General features: G+C 45.0%; 5 protein-coding genes and 1 long non-coding RNA gene across 9 annotated transcripts; 3 read left to right on the forward strand and 3 right to left on the reverse strand.

The window, feature by feature from the left end:
- Positions 1-79: 79 nt before the first annotated feature.
- LOC108164661 lies at positions 80-2386 on the forward strand. The gene is made up of 4 exons (XM_017300514.2): positions 80-221; positions 742-1107; positions 1190-1505; positions 1571-2386. Exons 2-4 carry the CDS (start codon positions 752-754, stop codon positions 1826-1828), a joined length of 930 nt encoding a protein of 309 aa, XP_017156003.1. The 5' UTR covers positions 80-221; positions 742-751; the 3' UTR covers positions 1829-2386.
- Positions 2387-2895: 509 nt separating this feature from the next.
- On the reverse strand, positions 2896-5676 carry LOC108164729 (calpain-C). The gene is made up of 2 exons (XM_017300622.2): positions 4708-5676; positions 2896-4629 (listed from the first exon to the last, which is right to left on the reverse strand). Exons 1-2 carry the CDS (start codon positions 5406-5408, stop codon positions 3330-3332), a joined length of 2001 nt encoding a protein of 666 aa, XP_017156111.1. The 5' UTR covers positions 5409-5676; the 3' UTR covers positions 2896-3329.
- Positions 5677-6468: 792 nt separating this feature from the next.
- LOC108161543 (katanin p80 WD40 repeat-containing subunit B1) lies at positions 6469-14390 on the forward strand. 3 transcript variants are annotated; one of them, XM_017295828.2, is made up of 9 exons: positions 6469-6878; positions 7073-7200; positions 7264-7481; positions 11482-11959; positions 12019-13077; positions 13138-13271; positions 13507-13596; positions 13657-13731; positions 13798-14390. In XM_017295828.2, exons 1-9 carry the CDS (start codon positions 6845-6847, stop codon positions 14030-14032), a joined length of 2451 nt encoding a protein of 816 aa, XP_017151317.1. In that variant the 5' UTR covers positions 6469-6844; the 3' UTR covers positions 14033-14390. The 3 variants fall into 3 exon arrangements, with proteins under 3 accessions (XP_017151317.1, XP_017151323.1, XP_033243285.1); XM_017295834.2 differs by having other exon boundaries at positions 13141-13271; XM_033387394.1 differs by having other exon boundaries at positions 12019-13271.
- LOC108161558 (peroxisomal multifunctional enzyme type 2) lies at positions 8310-11000 on the reverse strand. Of its 2 annotated transcripts, none has more exons than XM_017295846.2 (3): positions 10858-11000; positions 9714-10477; positions 8310-9581 (listed from the first exon to the last, which is right to left on the reverse strand). In XM_017295846.2, the coding sequence occupies exons 2-3, from the start codon at positions 10417-10419 to the stop codon at positions 8494-8496; spliced, it is 1794 nt and encodes a 597-aa protein (XP_017151335.1). In that variant the 5' UTR covers positions 10420-10477; positions 10858-11000; the 3' UTR covers positions 8310-8493. The 2 variants fall into 2 exon arrangements, with proteins under 2 accessions (XP_017151335.1, XP_017151343.1); XM_017295854.2 differs by lacking the exon at positions 10858-11000 and adding an exon at positions 10650-10745.
- A 76-nt stretch (positions 14391-14466) lies between the features above and the next one.
- Positions 14467-16595, forward strand: LOC108155149. Its single transcript, XM_017285847.2, has 2 exons — positions 14467-15846; positions 15907-16595. The coding sequence occupies exons 1-2, from the start codon at positions 15380-15382 to the stop codon at positions 16376-16378; spliced, it is 939 nt and encodes a 312-aa protein (XP_017141336.1). The 5' UTR covers positions 14467-15379; the 3' UTR covers positions 16379-16595.
- Positions 16596-16934: 339 nt separating this feature from the next.
- Positions 16935-18094, reverse strand: LOC108152299. The gene is made up of 3 exons (XR_001774816.2): positions 17880-18094; positions 17551-17738; positions 16935-17478 (listed from the first exon to the last, which is right to left on the reverse strand). It is a non-coding gene; the product is annotated as an uncharacterized LOC108152299 (long non-coding RNA).
- Positions 18095-18097: the final 3 nt, after the last annotated feature.

The raw sequence follows: 18097 nt of genomic DNA on the forward strand, positions 1-18097 counted from the left end.
GTATAAAAGAGATGTTTACAATTGTGTATGCCTCCTCCAGCTGGGGTGTGGCCTAAAGAGTGGGTGGCCAAGGGTTAGAGCCCAGACGCTGAACGGTAGATGTGCGCGCGCACTTACGGTCTGGTCCGTTCTGTGCTGGGGAGGAGGACACGCATTTCAGGATAGGATAGTGTCTGGGCATTCAGTACAGAGTAGGATTTCATTGACACAGGACACAAAAGGTGTGGAAAACAGTTTGAATATTTCTTGTTTTGTTTGTTTGTTTGTCCTTTCTGTCCAAGTGCGCCCCTACCCATGTGATCTATTAATCTATCTGATATTGTACATTATTTAAAGTACATATATTCCTCTCGGAATAATTTTGGTTGTAGCAGCTCCTGTAGACAGCGGAATTTCGTTGTGAAAATTATTATATATTTAAGATTCAAGATTGTGTGTTGGATGCACGCTTATCAGACAATGAAGATCTACTATAATCCCTGGCCCAAATGGGGAGTCGGGTCTCAAGTGCGTCAAAATATTTACGGAAATTTGACGCTAGAAAAACCTACCCCCAAAAAAGGGCAATGTTTTGGACGCATACACACATATGTATATATTAATACCTATTAGAGGATGTAGGTATTTTGCTATTGATTTATAGCATGTCCTGCTGTGTGGGGGTCTGTCTGTTATCCTTGTTAGGATGCATTTATACGAGTATATGCAGTATTGATAAGGTGTTTTGCGTGTGTTTTGCAGCTCCTCCAAAATGAATATAGTATTGGGAAATTGTGTGGGAAGCTGCGACCAATTGGCCGGACCACCACCTGACTTTATACTATCGATGCCGCCGCCGCCATTGCCATCGTTCCTCATCAGCAAACCGATAACCATCGAGACTCTGATGCCGCCGTCCAACGAGTCGCAGCCGTGCTTTGCCGCATTCATGTGCGGTGGCCAGGGGGGCCAGGGCCAGCACAATGACAGCAATGGCAATGCTCTGATGGAGCTGGTGCGTAGCAGCGATACCAGGAGTCTGGAGAATGTTTGGTTCTTTGTCTCCTCCTGTGTGGGCATATTCGTGCTGGGCTGCTTCCTGGCCATCATTGTGATCCGATGCAGGGAGTAAGTTTGCTGTTCACAAGCAGAGCGAGAGCATCTACAAGGGAGTATCTAAATCTGAACCAAATCTGTTCCATTTTTGCAGGACATTCCTCTCCTACCACGACGCAAACATCAAGCAGACGGCCATCAATGCCTTGGGCGAGGCAACCAAATCGAATGCCTTCTCCTCGGGCGGCATACTGTATCCTTGTGCGACGGCCAACAGTAGGGACCTGCTGCAGAGTCAGCTGGTGAATGATAGCCGCCTGCTGTGGGCCACTCTAACACCGCACGGCACTAGGCACTTTATCATTGAAAACTCCCAGGATGGAGGGCACTACGAGTCGGTGGATTATCGCGGCAAGGCCCACAGTCAGGTGTTTCGCGGCTATGCCAAGCACTCGCAATCGTTTGTCAAGGTAAATATCACTCACAACTGATGGCCACAGATCTGCATTCATAGAGTTTTCTTTCTCACTGGCAGTCGTTTGATAATAATGGTTTCGTTGATTATGACTATGAGGATCCCACACCTTTGATGGATTCCTATCACGATGACATGGACTCGGGCTATCAGGAGCCCCATGAGGTGACCGGCTCGCTGAATCAGTCGTCCCCCATGCATGGCCATGCAACAGCCAATGACACACCGACAAATGTGAACACCCTATCGATTAGCCGCAAGACCACTCTGTCGCGCCGCATCAGCGATGCCTCCTCGCACAACGGGACAACGATGTAATGTCTGCTGGGTGCCGCACGAGTTTCGTTATGTAAATTACACCGAAAAAGAGTGAGGAGGGTGCAGGTCCATCCACAACTAACTACTACAGATCGTCACAGTATTTTCGATACAGATTCCAGACACAGAGATACTGATGATATTTTAGTCTACTCTTAAGTAGGGGGAATACAGACACAAAAGATACCGAATACAGATCGGAGGAATAGAAAGCAATACTAATGTTGATTAAGTATAGATTCGCGCTAATCGTGCATCGAACCAAAACAAAAACAAAAAAAACAAACAGAACAAACTAATATACGCATTGATCGCTCTCTCAATTGCTTTTTAAACTCGTACGTGCATCAGAAAAACCCACACACACACACACAAACTATAAAACTAAATACTACAAATACTAGAACTACTAAACTACTACAACTACTAAGCATACTAAAAACTAAAAACTAATCAATTAGTTTCGGGCAACAACTATTGTATCTCATTACATGCATACCTATTGAACCGATTTCTCAAACGCTGGATTGAATAATTATAAAATTTTAAACGTACACACAGCAAAAAGCTCATTTCATTTGTGGCCAACAAACAAATAACAAAAAACAAAAAGGCAAGCGGTGTTGTTTTTTACTCAGTGATTCAAAAACTTAATCAAAATATTCAAAGTGCCAAAAGTTGTGACATTTTGGAATTTCCCTGCTTCTGAAAATATCAGGGTTATAAAAATCCAAAAGGATTATCATGTGTGTGCTCCGGTTATCGCAAATCGCGAAAAAGTTCCGAATTCCAAAAAGTGCTCAGCTCGTTTCCACTGAAAGTTCGAAATTTCCGAATAATTCTGGATCAATATTATTTTCTAAATTTATTGAAATCAATTGACATAATAATTTCATTAACTTTGACCTATTAAAATCAACAAATGTGAATTATTTTTTGGGTATTTTCAATACCATTTTTTACTTTATTATTATTTCTTATAAGAAAGATGATTCTTGACAAAAGTTCTTTTAGAAAGTCTCTCTTAAAAATTAAACGATCTAAACAAACAAAAAATTCCAGATAAATTACCCAATTTCAACTAACGGTATATTCTTTTAGACTTTTGCACTAAACATTCAATTTAAGACAAAATACAAGCCATTTTGGAGTAAATTCCAGACCATTTTTACAAGACATCAATGCCCGAAATTCGAAAACAATTCACATTGCGCTCATGGAAATGCCCAGAAATGTCAAGAATTTGGATTAAAATCGTCACAAACATTTATGATAAATAACATGAAAAGAAAACAGGAGGATATAAAAATTCAAAATTAATAATTATATATAAATATCGCAAAGAATATTTACAAGGCAAAGAAGAACACCGAAACTTGCGTCACTTTTCCGTTTCTGTCTGCTGCGACTATAGATATGTTTTGTTAGCAGCAAAAGAATGAAACTTATTGTAAGTTTTCTACTACTTCTACTCCTTCATTTTAGGCAGTGCAGAGTGAAGTCAGCAGCTTAATATACTCTTGATCCAGTCATGCAGATGCACCTCTATAACATTCACCTGGCTGTAGTTCTTTAAATGGAACTGATTGAATGCCGTCGTCAGATGAATGACGGCCGAGACAAAGTCACTGAGGCGTAGGGTGCCATCCTTGCGGATATAACGCTGTATGAGGCAGTTCATGATGTCGGTGCTCAGCTGAAAGCCAATGTCACAGAGGGCATCGCGCAAACGTTCCGCCCGCAAAATGCCGGCCTTCTCCTTGGTGTACATCTTGAAGACGCCCTGCCATGACTTGAGATTCACCATAAACGTCTTGAACTGCTGAAAGGTGATGCGCCCATTGCCGCTCTTGTCCTGCAAGGCAATCACCTGGCGGCAAATGTCTATGTTGGCGCACCCCTTGATGTAGTCATTGGGCAGGCAGGCCTCCAGCAGTTCGTGCAGCTCGAAACAGTTGATCGTCTTGTTCTCATCCGCCAGCTGCATGTACACCGGTTCGTACTGGCACACGCTCTTGATCTTCTGTATGCTGTCCTCGCTCTTGAGGGCCGGAAACGGGTCCAGCAGTATCATCGTCTGGGTCTCCAAGCAGGACAGCCGTAGCGCAGAGGTCCCCAATATGCGGATGGTGAAGTGGGCCTCCTCCGCCGGCTCGTATGTGGTTGGTATGAGCACATAGTGGCCCGCCTCGAGCTGTGTGTGATAGCTGACATGCCGCGTGTTGCCATAGTCCGAATTGAGGAAGCTCACGTGATTCTTGAAGAAGTCTTTTTGCAGGCATTCGTTCAGGTTGTACTCGCGATTCCATGTGTACATTGTGAAGCCAATGACCTTTGGTTCAACGGCCGTGTGCTGATTGAGGGCTATGACAACGTCCTGCTTCTCCTGAACGGAAACAAGGAGCTGCGGATTGATGTGAAAGGACTCATGATTGCGACAACCGCCGGCTGTTACGCCTCGCTTCCACTGGCCCTGGTACATCTTCATTTTCCAATGCAGCGGTCGATTCTTGAGCATCTCCTCATCGTTGGCCGTCTCACTGTCCAGATAGACAATCTCTAGGGCGGTGAAAATTTGTACAAAATCATAGAACGACATCCAGAACTCGCCCAAATTCAATTGATTGAGCAGCCGTGCCCGTTCCCCCGATGAGACGCGCTCCCAGGTCTTTGACAGCGGCGACCAGTCGCCCAGAAAATTGGTCTTATCCCCAAATGGCTTGCACGAAAACGTATCCTTTACGCAAATCAGCTGCACAGAGTCCCCCATCAGGGTCTCCACCTTGTCCAGGCTGGAAAGTCTGCAAAAAAGCAACCGTAGATAAGTCCAGTACTGCGTATGGATATGATGTTATATGATATATAAGACCGTAGCCTACCTGTAGTTCACATTCACCAAAATGCCATTTGGCAAACGTTCGGCAATGTTTTTCTTCTGCACCGAGGAGGCTTTGACCGCCAGGCAGGTGACAATGCATGTGGAGGACAGCTGATCCTTGAGCGTTTGCGGCCTTATGGTATCGGCCACAATGGGCATACACTTGACGACGCCGCCAAGCAGATCCGTGAGTCCATCCGAACGGGTGCCATACTTGAGGGCCTCATACGAGCCATGCAGCTTGGCTATGGCCTTCTCGAGGAGCGCGGCCCAGAAGCAGTTGGAGGACTGAGGCTGCATAAAGGCCAGCCGGCCGTTGATTGTGGGCAGACGATCGTCGACCAGGACCTCCACCCATTCGCCACACCACCACAGGCGAAAGCGATAGATGCCCTGCGATTTGGTGAGGCTCTGATCGGCTGGCACCACGCGATAGAAGAGATTCCGCAACGAGTAGAGGACCCCGAGGCAGGAGACCAGCCAGCGATCGCCCATCTTGCCAGGCACCACATCGAACTCGGCGTTTTCATTGAGAAACGAGGCCTGGGCATTGTTCAGCTCGGCAATACGCTTCCACTGGAACGTGAATGGGGGCGTTTGATAGTAGAAGACGGACGACTGAACTGCGGGGAAATCGCCGTCTTCCCACAGTACGTTCTTCGATCGACAATCACTTATAATGCGCTCATACTTTGATGCCATTTTATATCTGTCTTGTCTGCGTTTTTGTATCTTGTATATATCTTGTCCATGGGTGGCTGCTGCTGTTCACATTATATTCCACCGATCCGTAGGCCTAAGGCAGCTAAATCTCTCGCTAAATCTCCGCCACTTGTTGTAATCGAAGTGAAAGTTAAAGAGCTGCATTAAAATTATACACAGACAGTGCCAACTAGCCTAAGCCTAGCTTCGTATCGTATCGGATCTGGTTCGCTCGTGCGAACCGTTTTAATTGGGCGCATGCCACCCCACTCCCCCCTTCACCATCCCACACACCAACACAACCATTCCATTGCCTGAATCTCGGTCTGGGCTTAACTGGTTCCAGATCGGTTGAGAACGAAACTTGAACTGGAACCAGCGCGTTCCCAACAGAATTCGGACTATCGTAATTTAAAATTAAATTTAAATTTAAGTAGGTTGTAAAAGCACTTTAAACTGTACGATCATCAACGTAAAGTGACTATTCAATAAATAGATGGATAGATAGATCTTTCTAGAATTTAATATGAAACATACATTACTTTTTGGGCGAACGATATTTAGAAAGAAATTAAATAAAACTGCTATATGCTTGTCTTTAATCTGCTTAACTTTCACTTGGTAGAAACGGCTTAACTCATAATTTAACAGAATAAAGCTGTTTGGAAAAGTTTAATACATATGTCTCATCTAATACTTTTTCGTACAAGTCATCGATGTTTTGGTGATTCACCGAATTTATTACTTTTTCGTGAAAGTCAACGATACTTTATCTATGAATTTTCCCATTTATTATTATTATTATTCATCTATTATTATCTATTATTATCCGTATGGAAAAGGAAGCTGCCAGATAGCCTTAATGATTTAAGGGTTTCGATAGCCCTTTCGATTATAAGAACGAGGACAAACATAAAATCTTTCTCTACAATCTCGTGCAACATGTACAATACATACAAAAGTATTTAAAAATATATAATATTATGACAATTTTAGTGCATTGAGCCTCGATTTCGTTTCTTATTAAGCTATCGCAGAGTAAGGCCCTGGTTTCAGTTGTCATCGATAGTTTCTGCCAGCCCTAGTCTTATAATGTGCATTTGTTTTTGTCCACAAAAATTGTCTCTTCTGTTCGTACCGTTAAGACTTTAATCGCATTTTGATAATGCGATCACGGTGAACGCCACGTAAAATGCAGCCCAAAAGTTAACAACGTTTATGTTCGTTCTGTATTTTTGTTCAACAAATAAACCACCACACAAGAGTCAAGTCAGCAAAAAGTGACCCAGACACACCAGCTGATCCAAAGGCACCACAGCAGCAGACAGACAGACCATCACACCTGCTACGAATAAAGGGGATTTATTTACAAAACTGGCATTTCTGGTGGATCTGAACATTGCCTGGATACTAGAATAACATCAATTTGATTGATAATGGCCCTGTCCAGGAATTTGGTATCAAAGATCTGTAAGTAAAACCATATATTCGAAAGTACCGTTTTAATTCTATATGCATGTATGTATAATGTTGTGTGTGTGTTGTGTCTGTGTATATAGAGGTGCGATGCAAATACAGATGTCGAGTACACAGTTGTACAAACAATCGAATTGCATTCTAAAAAGATGGATTTCCGATCCAATAATCCCTTTTCTCGTTGGCAGATAACATAAAGGCACACGATGGTAAAGTCACCAGCCTCGATCTTGGGGAAACGGGCCGTGTGCTGGTCACCGGTGGCGAGGATCGCAATGTCAATCTCTGGGCCATTGGCCAGAACGAGTGCTTTATGGTGAGACATTTATCCCGAAATTTACTGAGGCCATAGCTTAAGCTCTGCTCTTTTCCATTTCAGTCCCTAACTGGCCATAATCGTTCCATTGATTGCGTACGGTTTGCATACAAAGACAATTTTGTTTACTCTGCCGATGATATTGGCATCATACGACGATGGGATCTCAATGCACAGAAGATATATTCAACGCTCAATGGGCATATGAAGAGTGTGCGCACCCTGGACTTTAATCCCTCGGGGGAGTACGTGGTATCTGGCAGCAATGATACCACCGTAAGGTGAGTTATCTGCCATGCCCAAAACTCTTTAAATTAGTCAGCTCTTAGAGCCCACAAATCTGTTTGCTCGTTGAAAGATACTCGCACCTCTGCTTGTGACTTAGAGTGAGAGGGGTATAGTTTTGGCACGTCTCGTCTCCCTCTGCTGTGCGTCAGATAAATGCCTAGATAAATGATCTAGTTTTTGTGGATTTATCTTCCCATTTGGAGCGTCTTCTTTTGTCTTTTATTTATGTACGCTTGGATAAATCCAAAACAAATGTGATTCATGAAATTAGTCGATTAGGGGCATATCCTCTACGATCTGTGAGGCTCTGTCTGCTGGCTTCTCCTCCGCGCCCTGATACTTTCCAAGACGTCGAATATTAGTTCTTCGCCAGGTCCTTGACCCCTTAGGCTGTTGATCTCCTTGCCTAGATCCTGTGCAGCAGTTGGACGAGCCTTCTTGGGCTGAGTTTGGTGCTGCAGCTCGTGCCTGAGTTCCTGCAGGGTTTGCTCTCTCTGTCTTCGGGGACGGGACAACTCCTCGCTATCGATGACAACAGGTCCGTCCACCATTCTTGATTCCTTTTCTAAAAACTAAACTATGGATAAACCATTTACTGGTTGCTTGGAGTACGTGCACAATATTGATCCGAACACTCCTCCACTGCAGCTGTCCTGCACTTCTGGGAGGGCGCCAGAACCACGGCGCCAACGGCACCAACCTCTGCTATTTCCCGCCTATTAAGGAATATATCTAATGCCTAATTTATTCTGTTGAGGTGCAACTAGTTCCAGCATCGCTCGATGCCTATTTGGACTGATGCTTCAAGAAAAATTAGATCATTTTGGAAAACAGTCGTTAGTTTATTGGGGTCGTAAAAAGGTTTCGTTTCTATTTCTACCACCGAAGGAAGGGGGTTGCATACTGGTGCATATGTACAGATATATAAAGATTATATGTATATGTAAAAAAAAGGTAAAACAAGGGAATGAGGGGAATTCATTCAAAAAGACAAGCAGCATCTGCTTACAACTTGGCCTTGGTGCTCTTCAGATCGACGTAGGCCCCCGAAATAACCTCCTTGCCGGTCTCTACCACCAGGGTGCGGAAATGTACGCGTGTGCCCTCCAGCCACATGTCCACCTTCAGCGTCTGGCCGGGCAGAACGGGGCCTGAGAAGCGCACTTTGATGGCCTTGAAGAGCGTCGGATTGTTGTCGGCATACTGGCTGAGAACGGCCCGGACCGAGTAGCCCAGGGTGCACAGGCCGTGCAGAATGGGTGTCTTGAAGCCGGCCAAGAGTGCCATCTGTGGATCAATGTGCAGGGGATTGCGATCGCCGGAGAGTCTGTAGAGTACGGCCTGATCCGCGCTGGTCGAGTACTGAATGGAGGAGTCCGGCTGACGGTTTGGATTCGGCAGCAGTGGCACTACACCGGCAATTGGATTCTTTTTGCCACCGAATTTCCCTGCACCCACCACAAACACGCAGCTCTGGTTCTTGACCACCAAACGGCCGCTCTCGTCGAACGAATCGCAATTGGTCACAACAACGGCGCCGGATCCCTTGTCCATCACATCGAACACCTTGCCGGTCGTTGTCAGGGTACCGCTGGTGGGAAGATCGTCGGCGATCTCCAAATACTGTTCGCCGTGCAGAATGTTGGTGAAGTCGGCCTGATTGTTGGGCAGGGCACTGCCGACCAGCTTGTCCGTGGACATGGCCAGCAGTAGGCCGGGCAGGACAAAGAACGAGGGTATGGCCGAGAAATCAGCATCGTTCTCGTACAGGAAGCGCAGATCCTGGCTGTTCTTGATCGATGCACCAATGCCCAAGGCGTAGGTGATGAGCTCCTTGTTGTCGAATGTGAATGTGTCCTCGACGGCATCGCCGCCGCCGGCCTTAAGCTTCTCGATCACCTCCAGCAGATAGCCAGTGGCCTCGGCCATCGAATTGAGGTGCTTGGCCTGCGACATGTCCGTCACCTTGGACCAGGCATTCTTCACATACTCAAGGGTGACGGTATCATCCAGAGAGGGTCGCAGCACAGATCCATTGCCACGGACCGTCTGCACTTTGGCGGCCCATCCAGCGGCACTTTCGATGTAGCTGCCTAAACGGAAAAGATTTCGATTAGCAAGAGCGCCCCCACTATCAGAGATTATTCTTTATCTTGCCGAAGAATGAACTTTGTTCTGCCCAAATGAACCTCTGAATTCCCAATCGAACCTCCTCGAACACTCACCATTGTCCTCGCAGGATTCGTGGCACAGGTAGGCCACAACAGGTGCAATCAGATGCGGCTTCAGCTCATTGAAAAGAACGTCGGGAATAATTCCCTCGGTCATGCGGCTGGCCGCCGTTGGGATAATCACGTTGCAGAAGATATTATTGCGAGCGCCCTCGATGGCAACGGTGTTGGCCAGGCCAACGAGTCCCATTTTGGCAGCCGCATAGTTGCCCTGTCCAAAGTTACCAAAGATGCCCGAATTCGACGAGGTCATGACGATGCGGCCAAAGTTTTGGCTCTTCATGTGCCCAAAGGCGGCCTGAGTGCACTTAAAGCTTCCCTTCAGATGGACGTCGTTGACGAGATTCCAGTCCTGTTCGGTTGTTTTGAGAAGGCTGCGATCGCGCAGAATGCCGGCATTGTTGATGAGTATATCCACACGGCCATAGGCCTTGATGGCCGTCTCAATGACCTTTGCCCCATCGATGACAGAATTGTAATCGGCCACCGCCTCGCCGCCACTCTTGCGAATCTCCTCAACGACCACATCGGCGGCCCGCTGCGAGGCACCCTCACCGGAATGAGTGCCGCCCAGGTCGTTGACCACCACCTTGGCGCCACGGGAGGCCAGCAGGAGAGCATACTCTCGGCCCAAGCCGGCACCGGCACCAGTCACCACCGCAACACGGCCATCGAAACGCAGTTTGCCAGCAGAAGACATGTTTTCTCGTTAATTTTTCCCTGTTTGGAAATCCGGTTACGCCTGCTCCAACGATCAACTGTCGAATGAAAAAATGAAAGGTATTCCGTGTTGAATTATTAGTTATGCGGGGGGAATATCGCATGGGCTCCAAAGTGTGTCCTGATAGTGATATCTCCAGAGGTATATATGTATATACATATATGTTTGTGCATACAGAATGAAAATGTGAAAGTTTTATTGACTCCTACCAAAGAATCGAAAGACAATTCGGTTTGATCCAAGTCCAACAACGGCTCAGAGTTCAATTAGACGAACACAGAAGGCACAACAAATTGACAACAAAATGTTTTAATGTTTTTCTAGCACACACACCGACAAACACAAAAGCAATGCAAATACTATGTACATATGTATATAGATGTGGGGATCGCCGCTCCCCATTTACACACGACTTACAGTTCTTGTAGACTAAACGCACGTTAACGTTGCTACTCGGATGCGATTCCTTAACTTAATACAAAAGATTAGCAGCTCAATATCGCAGGTACAAAGTGCAACAAAGCGATAAGCAACTTAAAAATGGGTTTAATGGGAGCAAAAGAATTCGGTGCTGCCAGATCGATGGAGAAAACATATGGCAGCTGGAATATCGATTAATACATATATCGATGGCTGTAAATGCAGCGCGATGTTTCTTATTGCATTTCGTGTTCGTTAAAAACATTTTAAAACCTAAAAAAAGGCGAAAGTTCATAAACATGTGATAAATAAAAATATAACACTTTGATATATTTGGTGATTGTAGGTTAATTTTCTTTCTTTTTTTGTTTTTGTATTATCTTTTGAAAATGGCGCCATCCTAGATTTTTGATATCTGGCGCCACCTTAACAGAAACTCTATCGATATATCTATCGATTTTGAAACACACCGCGAAAATAAATATTCAAAACAGCAAATATACAATGCATTAGAACGCAATGATAAAATGATGAGATGTTTACATAAATGATTGCCAATAAATATGAAAATATCGCAAAAGAATCCAATAATAATATGATTTTTTTCTACATTCATTTCAGACTTTGGGACGTTCAGAATGAGAACAATTGCATTCGAGTGTGCCGGGGCCATATGTCGCATGTGAACTCTGTTAAATTCTCCCCTGACGGACTATGGATTGCTTCCGCTGGTCTGGAGGGATCCATTCTCATCTGGGACATACGGAAGAGCAAACAGATCATGGAGTTTATAGCAGAGCCACCAGTCACGGCCATCACATGCATACAGTTCCATCCGTTTGAGTTCCTGCTCGCAGCTGGACGCATCGATGGCACCGTGTCCATCTATGATCTGGAGCATCAGCAGCTTGTCTCGCAGACCACACATTTCTATGGCCAGGCCATCAGATGCATAACGTTCAGTGACAATGGTGAATGCCTCTTTGTGGGCAGTGTTTCGGGCATCTCTGTCATTGGCTGGGAGCCCGACCGTGAGCTGGACCACATAAAGGGCTCCTGGTCCTCGCTGGGTGACATGAAAGTGGTCAACAATAAGCTGGTAAGTGGATGTGCCCCTGAAGACTATGAAATCCCACTGATCTCTCATTTTGGTTGCAGATCTGTGGCTGTCATGAAATCGATGCTGTGTCCATTAATACCATAAGTCTGGACCGTGTGATACCGTTCTATCAGCCGCCGAATACCCTGCCCAACTTCAAGCACAATTCAACGAACCGAAAGAGCTTTACGCGCGGCAACCAAAAGTTTCGTTTGTCTTTGGGTGGTTCCAAGCCCGCCCAGGTCAAGGAGGAGCAAGAGCATGACAATAAAAGTCAGAATTTCGATGATCTATCATCGCCAAATCTGAGTCTGGAGGTTGTGAACGAGGCCGTATTGGAATCGACAGAGATATCGCCCATTTCGTCGCTGCAGCATCTGCCACAGCCCGGTCTAGTGGCACCTGGCGAGCACGTGCATCCGTATAGCCTCTACAGCTATAGTAGCTACAGCGGTATGGATGTGGGCGGTTCCAGTTCCACCCGCCTCTTGCAGATGAATGGCCCCAGCTCGCTGCACACAGCGGAGAACTATAACAATATTTATCCGCTGGAGAAGGAGGAGGAGCCCGAGGCTGAGGCCGAGGCCGAGGTGGATGTGCAGCATTTGGAGTACAATCTGAACGAGAGCAATGCACCGATACTCTCCAATTATGATAACTACGAGATGGCCGAGGACTTTCCAGTCAATCAGAACTTGAACTATTTGGTCAGTAGCTATAAGGCAGTGCCGCCCGCCTCCTCCACGATCAATGCCTCGTCCAAGTCGATCAAAAAAACCACCACCAATCTGCACAAGCGAAGCACGGGCATCAGCAACACCAAACAGTCATCGACGGCCATTTTCGGCAGCAATAAGCTGAGCCAAGTGTCGTCGGTTAGCTCGATGGAGCTGCACAAGCTGGACGACAATATGATACTCAAGAAATCGTCCTCCTCGAATGTGGTCAACAAGAACAAACGGTCGATGGTGGCGACCACGCAGAGCCAGTTCTACAAGGAGAATAGCCAGCAGAAGAATATCAATGTGGAGATAATCACAAAGCCGCCAATGAGGTCACGCACCACCCTAGACATGCGTATATCGCATCAAAACAAAACTCAGGAAAAGCATACACACGTGAGTGATCTCCAAAAAAAAAGGTTTCAGCATGCCATATTGATTGATTCCCTCTTGCAGCAGCCACTTAACAATCATCGCATCATAGCAGATGATCACAATGATTTTGATTTCCTCTCAAGATCACACGAGGCTGTGCTACAGGAATTGAGCAATCGCCAGACCAGCCTGGATTTGCTACGACACTCCACAAGGTGAGCTTTTTGACCTGCAAATTAGAGACCACCAGGAATCCACAGTATTTTTAAAAGAAGAGAGAAAAACAACTGCAATTTTCGGATCCAACACAGTGTGACGATACCTGTTTGGTTCAGTCCGTTTTGGGCGAGCGTTTTGAAGGCATGAGAAAGCTAATATGCAGATTCGGTTGCCTGCTCATGCAGGGCTCTAAGTATTTCAACTCTGATTCCATTTAATCCCTGCATATAGGTCGCATGATGTTTTGGGCGCCTTGAAGCAAGCTAGGAATACCGGAAGATCGATCTTTATAGATCTGCTGGGAGCCATCCTAGAGAAACCGTGAGCCTGAATAAGAGATTTGTGTAAATGTTCTTTTTAACATCTTTTGATATGTTGTAGGTCCTCTTGGAACTTGGATTTCTGCATATTCGTTTTGCCAGAGATATTTGAACTTTTGCAAAGTCAACACAAGTTGTAAGTGCCACGTCATAGAATACCCGATTTCGGGATCGAAACTAATTGTAAATTGTTCTTTACTAGCCACTTTACCAGAGCCTGTGATACATTGCGTATCATTTTGTCAAACTTCTTGCCAACCATACAGGAGAACCTCGACCCGTGGGCGGCCAATGGCTTGGGCGTGGATGTGACGCGGGAGGATCGCCAGAGGAAGTGCGCCGAATGCCAGCGATGGCTGTTGCAGATCAAGAACCTGCCCGAAAGCATTCACTTTGGGGGCACGCTGTCACAATTGCAGAATATAATTGTTTTTTAAAACATTGCATGCATATCTGTAGACTGTAAATTGTCCACGGGGTTCAGATTAGATCCAGACTCTTGAACGATTATCACCCACTGTGCAGGTACAGACAGCTTCCTTTTCTTTTTTTTTCGGGGGAGTGGCCTCATTTGTCGCTCTAAGCTGCCAAAAAAAAACTATAAACAAAAAACATTTTAAACACACAATCGATTCAGGAGAAGCAGCCGCTTCCGAACCCTGTTTGTTTAGCATTAACAAAAACCCTTAGTCATTAAATGATTTACACTATTAATTCGTTATTGAAACTAATTTATATAATTATTATTTACACATACCACCTAAGCCTTATAAATTTCAAAAGTGTGCAACAAAAGTGTCTGAAAATCTGTGTACTTATTTGTCTAAAATCAAATGTACTATACGGCATATAGTGAAAAGTTCCAATGTGATTTCTATGCTAACATTCTTCAATCATGAGCTCTCAATGGGAGGCTTTCCATACCATTGGGTAGGTTGTATCAAGGACTATGCCATTACCAAGATATGGTGGGGTTTTTCGAGAAACCTCGTCGACAATGCCTTGGGAAGCTGAGTCGGTCCCTCGAATCCAACAACAACAAGCGCAAAGGTGGTCCCAAGAAAGTAAAATATCAGGAACTTGATGCTTTATTTTATAGATTTTACAGTCTTTGGTTGGATGTATAGTATAATATTTTAAACCATGAAAACATTCAATAGCAGAAAATTTTAAAAGAGAGTGCTGCAAATGCCAGCATTCGACTAATTTATGCAGAATCAAAGCTAGCCCCCGGTGGTACATGGAACTGATTTTGCACTGTTGAAAACTTTTCCAATAAAGGCAGAATAATGCACTGGTGGTGGGGATGGTTGGGAATCGGTGACAACGGGCAGCGTCACCGAAGCGTGTCGTGGACAAGTTCGCGCTAAATCGTGGCTGGGGCTGCAGGTGATTTAGATGCGTCGTTAAAATGTCAACCAAATGCAGATGATTACGGGTGGCAGGGCACGCCCAGATGGACCCCATATGGAGAAGATACCACTCGGTAGTTTCAGTTGTAGTTTGCCGATCGGCATGGAGTTCTGAAAGCGGAGGGAGTGCATTCGCCTTCTTGCGGTTGAGTGACTCGAATGGAATGGCCAACAAAGAGCGGGCCAGAGGTAGAGGCTAGAGGCCGAACAAAGCGGGCTTTGAAGTTCAGTTTACCATGTCGCCGCATCATTGTGAGGCTCTAATGCCCTACCTATCGATAGCGTTTTGGAGCGATTAAGGCCCCGGACAGTTGGGAGTAGTTCATCTTTGCCAGCCGACGGCAACGGTTGAGTCTTTGCGCCGTCCACAAAATGGCACTGGATAAGTTCATTCTGCTATGCTGCTGCATCCATTTTGCTGTGTGCGCGGACAGCTTCGAGATGCCTAACAGGAACACGGACCTGGATCTGGACCTCGACCTGGAGGCCGAGGATAGCATGGTGGACACCGCGCGTTCCTTGGAACCGGGACAGCCCAAGCAGATAAAGATACTGCAGCATTCGGCGGGATACACAGACTATGAATACTATCAAAGGCCCAGGCCAGGGGTCGTCAATGATCACTACGGGAACGGGAACGGGAATGGGAATGACAACGATCTCAGCGCATCCTCGGCCATGAAGAGATTGCATGAAGAGACCAATCGGAGACCAGTCAGTGGCGCCGTGCCCCACAAGCCACTGCCTTGGTACGGCGAGTATTCCGGCAAGCCCAGCGCCGCCAGCGTGCCCATGTACCCCTCCAGATCCTACGATCCTTATATTCGGCGCTACGACAGGTGAGTGGCTGATAGCAAAGTTCGAGCTACATACGAGACGACGGCGCTCATATTCGGCAGGTTCGATGAGCAGTACCATCGCGCCTATCCGCAGTACTTCGAGGACATGTACATGCATCGGCAGCGCTTCGATCCGTACGACAGCTACAGTCCCCGGGTGCCACACTACCCCGAGCCGTATGTAATGTACCCCGACCGCTATCTGGACACACCCAGTGCCAGGGACTACATCAAGTCGCGACGCGGCTACATCGATGATCCCGTCCCGCTGCCCGACTCCTACAATTCAAAGTACGGCCCTTCCCCGAAGCTATCCGACCTGACGCTGCCCATGCGTAACCAGCGGGTGGTGTACTACGCCCATCTACCAGAAATCGTACGGACCCCGTACGACAGTACGCGACCGGAGGAGCGCAACTCGGCGGCCATGACCATGCCGGCTGCCGCACCGTACAAGCTGAATAAAAAGAAAATCAAAAGCAATCTGCGACCTCTAGGCAATAATTCTACCGGCTATAAAATGACATTATAGAAGCGAAATCCAAATCTAAGACTTTTGTTCTTCTGTTTACTTCAAAAAGCACTTGAATCGGCGGCAATAGAGACTAAGACATCATAAGGATCGGATCTATAGTCCCCCCCCCATCTAATGCTATCTATTTCCTGCATGACCATTCCACATACATTTATTTAACATTAGGACATCTTTTTTTTGGTTTTTTGAAAATATAATTAATGAATGAAGCTTGGTTAAGTTCTTTTTTCTGTATTGGTACGGCATATGGTGTTTTTTGAATTCAGTAAAAATATAATATATACATATAGAAAAAATATCATTACAATTTTTGTTTTGGGAATTTGGTAACCTGAAGAGCACTCATAATTATCAAGTTTAACAAACTATTCAGTTGTTCTTCATTAGTATGGATAGCCTGGTATATTTTCCATATGTATAGGTCATACAAAGAATTATATGTGCATCATACTTGATTAAAACTAGAAAAGTACTAAAACTGACATCGAAATGTTGAGTACATACGCAGTTTTTTTTTTGTGTAGTGCAATGTTACGCGTGAAAAAATTCGTTTAAATGTAAAATAAAATGGACTTAAAAGTAGTCTTCATACTAAATATTTATACTCGTATTTGCATATTTCTTTTTTCCTATTTTTACGCAATAACTTTAAAAGCTTTAAAAAAATATGTGCATCACATGTGTAAAATTCCTTGTTTGCCGTAGGATAAATTTTTTTTTTAGAAACCACAATGAATCTATAATTTATGCGCTTGCAATGTTCAATAAATAAATGGCATACATTTTTTAGAACCAGATATTCCCGTAAAAGGCTTTGCAAATATATCTGAATTTTTCCTGTAGATTCAGGATGGACTCTTATTGAAATGTATCTATCCATCAGAGTAGAGGCATATGTATTTATATTTTTTTTTCTTCTGTGATCTTAAAGTTACAATCTAAAGATACAGGCTTTTGGCCTGTATTGGAAGATAACTTCCAATTAAATCTTTATATTGTGATTATATTGATTTATTCTATCAGACTACCATCTAACTGAATCATGCATCGGTAGTAGCTGGTTCTCAACGTCCTTTAAAAATGTGTTCCAATCCAAGCTAAAATACATATAAGAACTTATTGTTGATATGGATATATACTATAATAGAAAGGTAACTTTCAAGATTTACCTAAACATCAGTAAAGTTTCAAGCAGCAACAATTGGCTTGAGAAATGTGCAATTCTCAAGCTGCCACACATGTACATAATCGTTCTAATTAATATTCATCTGATAAATATCGGAGGAGATGCTGCTTGTTGGTGTTGGAACCAGCCCCCAGGCCCATCCGTCCTCTGCTGGGCCTCGCTGCACTGCATCTGTAAATGTGTTTAATGTTAATAGAGAGTCAAACAACAAATGATCTATGACCCAAGGGCAGGGCATTGCAGGAGGGGGTCAAGCCTTGAATTGCTATTCATTTGCAGTTAACATTTAAATGTAATTTGTGTGCCACTCACCTATTGCACTCCATCCTGCGTCCGAAGGATGTGGATGTGGATGTGGTGGAGACATCTTCAAGTTATAGCAAAAGTCCGCAGCAGCTGGAACGTTTCATCGGGTCTTTCTCCCCAGAGTCTCGTTAATTACACAATTCCATTACTTTGACTTTCGCCACGACTTTGGTCTTTGGACTTGGGGGATATTAAAGTTTTGCGATTTCTGCAATTTAACTTTC

Source organism: Drosophila miranda, chromosome XL (assembly GCF_003369915.1).
Source record: "Drosophila miranda strain MSH22 chromosome XL, D.miranda_PacBio2.1, whole genome shotgun sequence".
In the NCBI taxonomy this organism is placed as follows: domain Eukaryota; kingdom Metazoa; phylum Arthropoda; class Insecta; order Diptera; family Drosophilidae; genus Drosophila; species Drosophila miranda.